Source organism: Coregonus lavaretus, assembly GCF_964263955.1.
Source record: "Coregonus lavaretus genome assembly, chromosome: 37".
NCBI lineage: Eukaryota > Metazoa > Chordata > Actinopteri > Salmoniformes > Salmonidae > Coregonus > Coregonus lavaretus.
In genome coordinates this window covers 28740658-28754180 of record NC_140024.1, presented here as the reverse complement: position 1 = coordinate 28754180, position 13523 = coordinate 28740658, and the positions used below count along the sequence as shown (strand labels likewise).

The 13523-nt window shown below is 45.1% G+C and overlaps 1 protein-coding gene across 1 annotated transcript in view; it reads left to right on the top strand.

The window, feature by feature from the left end:
- chsy1 (chondroitin sulfate synthase 1) overlaps positions 1-6113 on the top strand; it is a 72687-nt gene extending 66574 nt beyond the window's left edge. The window contains exon 3 of the mRNA XM_084154350.1: positions 1752-6113. Coding sequence (XP_084010476.1) covers positions 1752-3347 — 1596 coding nt within the window. The 3' untranslated portion in view covers positions 3348-6113. The remainder of the gene's footprint in view (positions 1-1751) is intronic.
- The last annotated feature ends 7410 nt before the right edge of the window (positions 6114-13523 follow it).

Below are 13523 nucleotides of genomic sequence, written 5' to 3'. Positions count from 1 at the left end.
ACCTGCTGGGGTACGTCTCAGTACTCTTAACTGGCGCCTTCTAATCTTCCTCCTTTCATTTGGCCACCTCTCAGAGCAAAGGAGATCTTCATTTGGCCACCTCTCAGAGCAAAGGAGATCTTCATTTGGCCACCTCTCAGAGCAAAGGAGATCTTCATTTGGCCACCTCTCAGAGCAGAGGAGATCTTCATTTGGCCACCTCTCAGAGCAAAGGAGATCTTCATTTGGCCACCTCTCAGAGCAAAGGAGTGGGAGAGGAAATCTAAAAACATCTGAAAGTAGATGAACGTTCTCCATGTCACCTGATTTCTCCAGTGTATGGAAAGAGATGATGGGAAGGAGACGTGGAGAGGAAGCCACTTTATACTATAGAGATGATGGGAAGGAGACGTGGAGAGGAAGCCACTTTATACTATAGAGATGATGGAAGGAGACGTGGAGAGGAAGCCACTTTATACTATAGAGATGATGGGAAGGAGACGTGGAGAGGAAGCCACTTTATACTATAGAGATGATGGAAGGAGACGTGGAGAGGAAGCCACTTTATACTATAGAGATGATGGGAAGGAGACGTGGAGAGGAAGCCACTTTATACTATAGAGATGCACCCTCTCGTCTGGTGTCCAAAGAAGGCTATTTATTTGCCAGTCGCTTCTCAGAACCAGTGAAACATGGACACGTGTAAGGGTTGACTACTGCAACATAGTCTATTTCCTAGATTACGATTCTTCCGGCATTCATATTTTTGATATGCTCATTTAAATAAATGTGTGTAAGGCTGCCATGCGATTGGCCCCTTGGTTCTGATGTAATAGCCTATCTGACCCCTCACACTCTAAAGCTTGGGGTTTGCTCAAGATTTCCATTGATAACAGACTGCTTGATGTTATGGTTGGCCACGTGCCACCTCCTAGGTGCTGGAACGCAGGGGCAGAGCCTATGGAAAGGCAAAGAGACTTACTCAGTGGGTTCCTGTGACCAGCCGTACACACACTAGTTAGGTATCAGGCCTGGCCTCTGTGCCGGTCCTGTCCGATTCTGTGTATTGCCTTTCCCCCGGGGGAGTGGGTTTGTGGCTGCATTCCAGAGCAGTACCTTTTTCTGAGCAGTGCCCGTCTTTCACAAACAGACCTCTGAGGGCTCCCTTCATTGGATTGGTCAACAACACAGACCCTTCCTTCTTGGCCACGCTTGAGTCGCTGCCAATAGGGGCCTCAGCAGCTGTCCCGCAGTTTACTCACACGGCCCCCTGTGATTGGGGGAACATTAGGTTTGTAAAGCCTCAACAGGTTTGCAGTCAACACTCATCGAACCGCCGAGGCTCACCCGCTCCCTGGTCAATATTTGAGGGCTCTGTAAACTCGGAGCTCACCTCCAGAAGGCATTCCTTGAGCCTGTTCTAATTTGCCCTTTGCATTAGCAGCAGGACGTCTGATAAAAATAACATCTCTGTTGGGCTGCAGGAGTTTACATTCATATAGACATCCATCTTAATAAATCGTCAGTGGCGCGGTATACAAGTACATGCAGCAGAGAGGGGTCAACTGGGATCAAGCTATATTTTTTTGCTATATTCACATTTTAGAGGGCAGATTTTTCTTTCCTAGAGTGCGCTCTGTATGCGTTGTAACTTTTGTACACTCACTCACACACAGGGCCTAGTCTATATAATGCAACAGTGTTATATTGTGCCATATGTAGTTGATATAACATGCTTACTCACCCGTTGTCTCCCTCTCTTCTCTCCCCAGATGCAGCAGCTGTTCTACGAGAACTACGAGCCCAACAAGAAGGGATACATCCGTGACCTCCACAACAGCAAGATCCACCGGGCCATCACCCTGCACCCCAACAAGAACCCATCCTACCAGTACCGCCTGCACAGCTACATGCTCAGCCGCAAGATCGCCCAGCTGCGCCACCGCACCGTCCAGCTCCACCGCGAGATCGTCCAGATGGGACGCTACGGGGCCGCCGAGCCCAGCCGAGAGGACCTGCAGCTGGGCATGCCTCCATCCTTCATGAGGTTCCACCCTCGGCTCCGCGAGGAGGTCCTGGAGTGGGAGTTCCTGACGGGCAAGTACCTGTTCTCCTCGTCTGACGGTCAACCCCCCCGCCGGGGAATGGACTCCTCCCAGCATCTGGCCCTGGACGACATCATCATGCAGGTGATGGAGATGATTAACGCCAACGCCAAGACGCGGGGACGGGTGATTGACTTCAAGGAAATCCAATACGGCTACCGGCGGGTCAACCCCATGTATGGGGCAGAGTACGTGCTTGACCTGTTGCTCCTCTACAAGAAGCACAAAGGGAAGACCATGACGGTGCCGGTGAGGAGACATGCCTACCTCCAGCAGACCTTTAGCCAGATCCAGTTCAGAGAGGATGAGGAGATGGACGCCAGGGCGCTCGCCAGCAGCATCAACCAGGACTCTGACTCCCTGTCCTTCCTCTCCAACTCCCTCAAGATGTTTGTGCCCTTCAAGCTGTCCAGCTCTAGCCAGGACCAGAAGGAGCCCAAGGAGGCCAAGGTCAACATACTGGTGCCGCTATCCGGACGCTACGACATCTTTGTCCGCTTTATGTCCAACTTAGAGCGGGTGTGCCTGATCCCCAACCAGAACGTCAAGCTGCTCATCCTCCTCTTCAGCACCGACAACAACACAGAGCGGGTCAAGCAGGTGGAGCTGATGAGGGAGTACCACATCAAGTACCCCCGGGCCGAGATGGAGATCCAGCCCGTGTCTGGCTCCTTTTCCCGGGCCCTGGCTCTGGAGGTGGGCTCGGCCCACTTCTCCAACGACTCGCTGCTCTTCTACTGCGACGTGGACCTGCTCTTCACCACCGACTTCCTCAAGAGGTGCAGGGGTAACACAGTCCTGGGGGAGCAGACCTACTTCCCCATCATCTTCAGCCAGTACGACCCCAAGGTGGTATACGCCGGCAAGGTGCCCAGTGAGAACCACTATGTGTTCACCGCCAAGACGGGTCTGTGGCGCCACTACGGCTTTGGTATCGTCTGCGTCTACAAGGGCGACCTGGTCGGGGCCGGGGGATTTGACACCTCCATCCAAGGATGGGGCTTGGAGGACGTGGACCTCTTTAACAAATTTGTCCAATCAGGGATCCGGTTGTTCCGGAGCACGGACCCGGGGATCGTACACGTTCACCATCCAGTAGTGTGCGACCCCAACCTGGAGGCCAACCAATACAAGATGTGCCTGGGCTCCAAAGCCTCGTCGCACGGCTCGACACAGCAGCTGGCTGAACTGTGGCTCGAGAAGAACGACCACGGCTTCCGGAAGCTCGGGAGCTCAAATAACGAATCGCTCAGGACAGCGTGAGAAAGCACTCCGGCCAGGACTGAACAAAAACCAGTATGTGGGGTCCCCCAGGCCTGGGTGTCTTTCCCTCTTCTGATTTGTCTTAGCGGCATTTTTAACTACCTAATTTATTTTTTACAGAAACAAAAAATACTTACATGGATATATTTTGGAAATATGCTTTTTTAAGAAAAAAACAACAACACGTGAACATTGAACTGACTGAGACAAACGTGACTCTAAAATATGTTTTAATTAATGCTGAAAAATAAAGAATATCGATGATGAATATTCCTTTGGATGAGCCTACCGTAACTCTGGTAACAAGAAGGAAGTGCTCTGATGTCTTATTCTACCAGTCTAATAATAAAGCCCATTCTGTGTTATTTGGACAGTAACCTCGTCCCCAGGTTATTGCACATATAAACCTGGGATATCAACCATTCAAAGTTGGCCTTAGTGGGAGTGGCCATAGAATTCTATGGCAGTGACCTACTGAGTAAAGTACCTGTCGTCATTTAATTTTAGCGAATCACACGACTGTGAGGCGTGTTGTGGGAGATGATTGGTTGGTAGATTAAGCCAATGCGCCGGGAGTTTCTCACAGTCTTCCTGTATTGGCTAATGAAGGCCAAGTTTGACGCGTTGGTTCACCAGACTCTTGGCATTTGAGAGTATTGGGGAAATGGTGCAACGTTTGTCTTGTGTGTGAAGAAGATGGACATTGTGGTCTTCACAGACCAGCAGTGCTCTAAACGTAACTGGACTCTTGATTGTGAATGTTTACAGGAGGTTGATACGAACAAACATTTCATTATTGAAAAAGGTTGACTTAGATGAAAGCAATTTTAATTATGACTAAGGGCCATTTTTTGATTCCTTTTGATTTGTTTATAATACAGAATAACACTGTTTTGTTTTTTTCATTGATTTAGATTTTCTTTTTATTTACTTCTGTGAACACAACTGCTGGATTTAATATCTGCAATTCATCTTCCGCTGTCTAATTTATTGAATTTGCAGTCTCCATTCTCTGTTACCTGACTGTTGGAATATGTATATTAGAAAAATTGTATACCCATCTCAGTTGTTGGATAGTGTTGTGTTTCCATTTTCTTTTTCGTTCCCTCTCTCAAACTCATCTGATTACCAAAGAGTTTTTGCACAGTGTGTTTTAGGTGTTGTGTGTGTCATGTTGTTTTCTAGGAGGTGCAGGCACAAACATGACATGTACCGTAGATGACGAGGTATAGTGAGTGAGTGAGGGAGCACCGTCCTGGGTCCAGCTCTCTGCTAGCTCTCATGAGGAATCTAAGGCCTGTTTCGAACCAGTCATTCAGATTTAGGAACAAAGGAAGGGGAGGGGCATGGGAATGCTGTGCTCCTTCATAGAACTGGAATTAATTCTAAATCATTTTAGGACTCTTGGATTAAATTCTAGAACCTTCTCAGCACCCATTGGTAGCATGAATTAGAATAGAAATCTGATTTTATACTGAACAAAAATATAAACACAACATGCAACAATTTCAAAGATTTTACTGAGTTACGGTTCATATGAAGAAATCAGTCTTACATAAATTCATTATGCCCTAATCTATGAATTTCACATGACTGGGAATACAGATATGTTGGTCATAGATACCTTAAAAGAAATGGGCCTCACAATGGGCCTCAGGATCTCGCCACGGTATTTCTGTGCATTCAAATTGCCATCAATAAAATGCAATTGTGTTTGTTGTCCGTAGCTTATGCCTGCCCATACCATAACCCCACCGCTACCATGGGGCACTGTGCAAACTGCTCGCCCACATGACGCCATACACGTGGTCTGCGGTTGTGAGGCCGGTTGGACGTACTGCCAAACTCTCTAAAACAATGTTGGAGGCGGCTTATGGTAGAGAAATTAACATTCAATTCTCTGGCAACAGCTCTGGTGGACATTCCTGCAGTCAGCATGCCAATTGCACGCTCCCTCGAAACTTGAGACATCTATGTCATTGTGTTGTGTGACAAAACTGCACTTTTTAGAGTGGCCTTTTATTGTCCCCAGCACAAGGTGCACCTGTGTAACCTGACCTGTCAGGTGGATGAATTATCTGGTCCCTGTCCATATAGCTGTCTATTTAGGAGGGTGTCTTCTGTGCTGTAGCACTCCCCTGGTTTTGGGTTCAAGTGTAAAGGTCTCCTCTACTCCACACAGTCTCTAAGCCCAAGAGTAGACCGGATCAGCTACGCTTGGGGCAGGAGGGCCGACTGAGCTCTACCACAATAGTCTTGGTTTTCTGGGGCTTTTTAATAATGATGTTGTTCATTCAGCCCTGTCCAACTGGGAAAGGTTTTATATTTAAGAAATAAAATGGGGAAATGTTTATCAAAAATGCTTTTGTTGTGGTGGTGTACTTGTTTTTATATAGGCATTCATTTACAATGTGGCAATATTAAATGATGACAGTTGCATTTTACAGTCAAGCCGTGTCAAGGTGTAGCAATAGTAGTTCTAACTTTGGTGATGACTCTCAAAGACTGTCATAGCTTGAATGTGACAGAAATTACAGTAGGATCCATAAATGTAGCTTGGTCCCAGATCTGTATATTCTATCAAGTCAACTCCTTGACAATGAGTTGGCATGATGGCATAAACCAATCTGGGACCAGGCTACCATAAATGGGCCTGGACAAGAGATTTGCTCAGCATAAGTGTCTGCTTATTATTACATGCAAAATCATATGTGCAACATATCAATAATCGTATGATAACCCTGGTGTATTAAATTCCCAACCTGGCTTCATAACATCACAGCCACCTAATCATCCCTTGACTCCTAGTAACCCTCTCCTCTTCATTGTGAAAGCTGATGAGTGGCTTTCTGGTTCACAAATGGCTGCCGTGCATCACCCAGGTTGGGGCAGCACGTTAATAGTGGATGGGGCGACTTTTGCCCCTGCTTTGAGCGCATCTAGAAAAGCACCATCATCAAAACGATGTATTATTATTATTATTATTATTCATGAGTAAATGTATTATCAAAGTGTACTGTATGTTCTCATGGACAAAGTGCCCTGGAGTGAGGCTGCCTGGAGACTAGAGTTTGTTTTCTGAATCTCCTCTGAGAGACAACTGAAACCAGGACAATATCAAGCTTATGTCCCAAATGGCACCCTATTCCCTACATAGTGCACTACTTTTGACCAGCTCTATGTACCCTGGTCAGAAGTAGTGCACTACATATGGAATAGGGAGCCATTTGGGACGTAGAACAAATGATGAATCATGGCTGTAGCTGATCTCGTAGGCCTAGCTCTATGAAGCATGTGGTGAGCTTTAATAGAAAGCAGCCATATGGCATCCTGTGGCTTTTAGAAATCAGAGAGGAGAGACCCAGTCCACCGTGCCATTCAAATGCACTCTGTGCTCTGTCCTCTTCACAAAGAATCTCCCTCTCAGAAATATAGCTTTTCTAAGGTGGCAAGTCATGTTTTTTTACTCTATCCAGACCTTTGCTAGGCCACTAGCTATATGGCGGCAGGTAGGCTAGTGGTTAAGAACTTTGGACCAGTAATTGAAAGGTCGTTGGTTCGAATCCTTGAGCTGGCAAGGTGAAAAAAAATCTGCTGTTCTGCCCTTGATCAAGGCAATTAACCCCCAACAACAATTGCGCCGATGACGTCGATTAAGGCAGCCCCACTCACTGATTCAGAGGGGTTGGGTTAAATGTGGAAGACGCATTTGGGTTAAATGCAGTCAGCTGACTAGGTTAGGTTTTATTTCTTTGAAGGAGTCATGGAGTTATGTTACTTCTGGTACAGGTATCCAGACCTGGGTTCAAATGGTACCTTGAGCATTAGCTTGAGCCTGTCTGGAGTGCCTGATGGGTGGGGCTTTGCTCTTTTGGGACTATTCCATTGGTTCCATTTCAGGCAAGCAATGATCTCAAATACTGTTGGGGGAGCTGACACATGCCGTGTGTGTGTCTGTCTGTGACTGTGTCTGTCTCTGACCGTGTGTCTGTCTGCGACAGTCTATGAGATTGCCTGTTTGTAGACATGTCTGGGTTTGTGTGTGTGACTACGTCTGTTCATGTGTGACTGCATAAGCCTAAGACATGGCTGAAGCTCTTTTGTCCCCCCCCCCCCCCATCCTTGGTCTGTGTGTCTTTATGGTCCCAGAGCAGGACACAATAGCGGGATATTGACTCATCCTGCTATTTGCATGGGGCCTGGTTTCACTGAGCACGGTAGGAGCTTCCTGGGGCCCTATAGCAGCCTGTTCCAAATGCACCTATTGCCTTTGTAGTGCACTACTTTTTACCAGGGCCCATAGGGTAATAGGGTGCTATTTGGGATACAGCCAGAGTCTCTGGTAACACTAGCTGACCAGCTAGGCTGAAATTCAATCAAACCCACCATAACAATATCTACCTCCTGTTTTTGTTTACAAACTTCACCCTGTGTTCACACACTTGTTCTTCTGAAAGATGAAAATATATCTGTAAGGGGAGTCTACCTACCTGGTAGTTGTTTAAAACAGTACACAAGACCAGTAGCTAATTACCTATCTTATGTCACCATCATGACAGCCTTTGCAAGCTCTTTCTCCATTGAGGTCTTCTGACCTCAATGGGATTTGGTTCAATTAAGTTTTAAAAAATGTAAAAAGCCTCATCAAATCAATTGCCCAGATCAAATGCCACCCTAACTGGCCAAGAGTACTGCTGGAGAACGTCTCCCCCTCTCCTGCTCTCTCTAACGCACCGCTGCAGGGGCCAGCAGCAGCAACGATCTGCATCAGCAAAATACACCTCCCCCTCTCTGCCATGTCTCTTACTATTATCAACTGTTTCTGCACAAAAGAAGAAAACAAAAAACAAGTTGTCAACAAGGGGGATGGATTGTTCTACAGTATTTATCCTCTGGACAGATGAAACGTTTCGTTGGAATCGCTCCATCTCAGAAGGGTTCGAATTCAGTCTTCCTCCCCACCCTTTTGTTGGTTCGGTTCTTTCTGGCCTGGCCACATCTGGTTTTGATTAGGGCAGTAATGGCCGCCTCTGCCGTTCCCTCAGGGCGAGAAACTGAAAACAATTTGAAAGGCTTCCTGCAAGGATCTGGGTGTGTTAGGGGGCTATTGTTGAAATGGCAAAGGTGCCTTCAGTTGCACCCCAAATGACACCCTATGCCCATTATAGTGCACTACTACAATAGGGCTGTGGTTTAAATGTGCCCTATATAGGGAATAGGGTGCCCGTGACAGTGCATGGGGTTTAACGTGGTCTGGGGATCGAGCATAGGCAATGACTCAAAGGTAAAGACACAGGAGACAGGAGCGTAGTGCAAACAAAGAGGCTTTTATTTCGAAAAGGCAAATTAAATCCTGTCTCTTCCAGAGCTCTACAAGGTTCAGACTAAACTCATATCCCTTTCATACACATAAAAATCCCACATTTTCCATGCCTGATTTTTTTAGACCAGCTTTTTGCTAAATCTGAAAGGGGAAAAAATAATTAAAAGACCCCTAAAGACCTAGACATGATTTTTGCATTTTCACAGACCCTGTAATGAAAATACAGGTATCGAGTCTGGGTGAATGGTTCTCTGCTTTCTTTTCAGGTAAATTCATGAACACTTCCATTGTTTAACGCCTCCCTAATTTGAAATGCAAACAGCACCCACGGTTTAACAAAACCCCCGACCCTCCCAATTTGGCAGTTACCCACTGATAAGCATAAAAGGGGTATACAGTGCCTTCAGAAAGTATTCACACCCCTTGTACCCTACACACACAATTATCTATAAGGTCCCTCAGTCGTGCAGTGAAATTCAAACACAGATTCAGCCGCAAAGACCAGGGAGGTTTTCCAATGCCTCGCAAAGAAGGGCACCTACCCTTTGAGCATGGTGAAGTTATTAATTACACTGGATGGGGTATCAATACACCCAGTCACTACCAAAATACAGGCGTTCTTCCTAACTCAGTTGCCGGAGTGGAAGGAAACCGCTTAGGGATTTCACCATGAGGCCAATGGTGACTTTAAAACAGTTAGAGTTTAATGGCTGTGAGAAAACTGAGGATGGATCAACAACATTGTAGTTACTCCACAATAATAACCTAAATGACAGAGTGAAAAGAAGGAAGCCTGTACAGAATACAAATATTCCAAAACATGCATCCTGTTTGCAACAAGGAACTAAAGTAATACTGCAAAAAATGTGGCAAAGCAATTAACTTGTTGCCCTGGATACAAAGTGGTATGTTTGGGGCAAATCCAATACAACACATTACGGAGTACCAATCTCCATATTTTCAAGCATAGTGGTGGCTGCATCATGTTATGAGTATGCTTTTAATCGTTAAGGATTGGGGAATTTTTCAGGATATAAAATTAACGGAATGGAGCTAAGCACTGGCAAAATTCTAGAGGAAAACCTGGTTCAGTCTGCTTTCCACCAGACACTGGGAGATTAATTCACCTTTCAGCAGGACAATAACCTAAAAGACAAAGGCCAAATCTATACTGGAGTTGCTTACCAAGAAGACAGTGAATGATCCTGAGTGACCTAGTTACAGTTTTGACTTAAATCGGCTTGAAAAACTATGGCAAGGCCTGAAAATGTCTGTCTAGCAATGATCAACAACCAACTTGACAGAGCTTAAAGATTTTGAAAAAGAATAATGTGCAAATATTGTACAATCCAGGTGTGCAAAGCTCTTAGAGACTTACCCAGAAAGACTCACTGCTGTAATCGCTGCCAAAGGTGATTCTGACATGTATTGACTCAGGGATATGAATACTTACAAAAATGAGATATTTCTGTATTTCATTTTCAATACATTTGCAAAAATGCCTAAAAACATGTTTTCATTTTTTCATTATGGGGTATTGTGTGTAAATGGGTGAGATAAAATATTTAATCCATTTTGAATTCAGGCTGTAACACAAAATGTGGAATAAGTCAAGGGGTATGAATACTTTCTGAAGGCACTGTACCTGCAAGAAAGTGGTAAAAAAAGGTTATGTTTGAAAGGAAAGAGGGTCATATAAACATAGCCTTATATTGTTTACAGGTAATATACTACATCTTCTGTCTGAAATGGGTATTAGAAATCAAAAGCATGAAACCAACAGAGCTAGCCTAAAGCATGAAGCCAACTGAGCTAGCATGAAGCCAACAGAGCTAACATGAAGCTAACAGAGCTATCCTTAAGCATGAAGCCAACAGAGCTAGCATGAAGCTAACAGTGCTATCCTTAAGCATGACGCCAACAGAGCTAGCCTAAAGCATGAAGCCAACAGAGCTAGCATGAAACCAACAGAGCTAGCCTAAAGCATGAAGCCAACAGAGCTAGCATGAAGCCAACAGAGCTAGCATGAAACCAACAGAGCTAGCCTAAAGCATGAAGCCAACAGAGCTAGCATGAAGCCAACAGAGCTAGCATGAAACCAACAGAGCTAGCCTAAAGCATGAAGCCAACAGAGCTAGCATGAAGCTAACAGAGCTAGCATGAAGCCAACAGAGCTAGCATGAAGCCAACAGAGCTAGCATGAAGCTAACAGAGCTAGCATAAAGCTAACAGAGCTATCCTTAAGCATGAAGCCAACAGAGCTATCCTTAAGCATGAAGCCAACAGAGCTAGCATGAAGCTAACAGAGCTATCCTTAAGCATGAAGCCAACAGAGCTATCCTTAAGCTTAAACCAGTAAACATAAAGGTCCCAGCCATAGACGGTTGGTTGTTTAGCAACAAAACCGACGAGTGTGCAACTATGGGGCAAAACAGACTGGGTTGGCTTAGACCGTTGACAACATGCAAACTATATTTAGTCTCCAATGTTAAAGCACAGAGCTGATTGGGCCTGAGTTAAAGCCAAACGTTTTCCAAACCCTTCCCAAACATTCCCCAATCCCTCTCTGGGTTCCATAGTGTTAGCGATAACAACCCTGTGCCCATTTTCTGTTCCCACCATCTGTAGGCCACATGGGACCAACGCTCCTCTAGGGAACGAGGCGTTCTTGGATGTAATCCTTGAGCTGTGGAGTGAGGACATGGGCTACGGGACGTACGCACACACGCACACCATAGGCTAAGCTATGGCACACACACAGACATTCAACATAGGCTACACTACGACACACACACACACATATCCTCAAGAACTGGGGACAGCCCACGACAGATGACATCTGGGGATGTTGCTAACTTGCAACAGATGAGATGATTACAGTATCTGACAGCATTTCTCACATTGTTAAAGTAACTGTCCAGGGTTTCCAGATTTCTATGAAATATGACCTATAATTAATTATAATATAAGTGAAGTTTTCCTTTAAAAAATTGTAATTAAGTATGTTAGAATGGTGTGGGCGTACCCCAACAACAGAATGGTGTGGGTGTATTACGGCGAGTAGAACGCTGATTGGCCAGCTCATTCTGTTGTTGGGCGGCAGGTAGCTTAGTGGCTAAGAGCGAAAAGGTTGCTGGTTCTAATCCCCAAGCCGACTAGGTGAAAAATCTGTCGATGTGCCCTTAAGCAAGGCACTTAACCCTAATTGCTCATGTAAATCGCTCTGGATAAGAGCATCTGCTAAATGACAAAAATGTAAATGTAAATTCTCCATAGGATGACATCATCCTCTATGAGGAAATGGCAAGCATACCCATTTTTGAAAAAGTCTGTTTGAGATACAAGTTTGAGGTGGGGTTTTTGAAGTGTTTTTTTCTCTCCAATTTATGCTTTCAACAACATTATTTAGGTATGAGTTAACAGAATAGGAACTTTTTTAACAGAATATGAAAAGTGAGATTTTCATGGGAGACAGTTACTTTAAGGAAGAGAAGGACCCCTTCATACAATGAGAGGGAGAGGAGAGGAGAGGAGAGAGAGCGAAAGAGCTGTGTAGATCTATTGATATTTCAAGTTCAAATGATGACGTTTTGTCAGTGATTTCATCACTAAAGTGTTTCAATGCACTATATTATATTATAATCCTACATAACTGATTATGAAACCATCTTCAGAAAACATCTCGGCAAATTACTAATTCTTCCTTGAAGGAAACTTGGATCTCTTCTATTCAAATGCGATCAGAAAACAAATGGCTTTTCAATGCTTGAACAGAACACAAAGCTCCTTCAAAACAGATTGCTTTAATCATGTTAATATTGTATGCTTGCCTTGTTTCCCAAATGAACAAGTATGTGCAGCACTATAACCATGTATCTGGTGTTGTGTAAGGTAGAAGGACTACCATGACACACACAGCCAGGGGGTTTGTGTTGGTGACGTCATACTTTTAGTGCAGATTGCCAGGAGCAGCCTATTAAACACACAATCTCTTTCATGGCGCACACACACACACACACACACACACACACACACACACACACACACACACACACACACACACACACACACACACACACACACACACACACACACACACACACACACACACACACACACACACACACACACACACACACACACACACACACACACACACACACACACACACACACACACACACACACCGAATGACTGATCAGTCTGAGAAACATCAGGGATTCTGTGGAAAAAAACACACACTTGCGCAGACATATACACACAAATGTATGCAGACACACACACACACACACAAAGTCTTTCACGTCACACACACGCTCCAGCCGTCCTGTCAGAGGGACTGGCACAGCGGTGTGAAAGTGGGGGATCAGAAGGAGAATAGGGGAGGTTCTAAAATAAACAACACCGTAACGTTGCCCTACTGGCTGGGACAATGCCTCTGTTGTTCCTCAGAGCTGCATGCTGTTTAATGTCTCTCTCTCTCTCTCTCTCTCTCTCTCTGGGAGATTTGGCTTAGTCAGGAGCAAAGCCTCCCCAGGACGTTGCTGATTGCCACAAGTGTTTGTGTGTGCGTGCGTGCATGAGAGAGAAAGAGATCTTTTAGTTGCACTGGCATTGAATCCCGGCCCCAGTCTTCCCACGTCCCCAATGTAACTCAACCTAACATGCGGAGGGCCAACGTTTTCCACCGTAGTGTAAAAGATAGCCTGACCCATTTGGTTTAGAATTCAGAAATGGCCTCAAAGAAACACTGTAACCACAGTCTGTAGAATATCTCAGTTCAAATTCAATTAAAATTATTTTTCAAGTTTCATGGTCTCCCTCTTTCTGACAGTTGAGAAAATGCTGTCTGA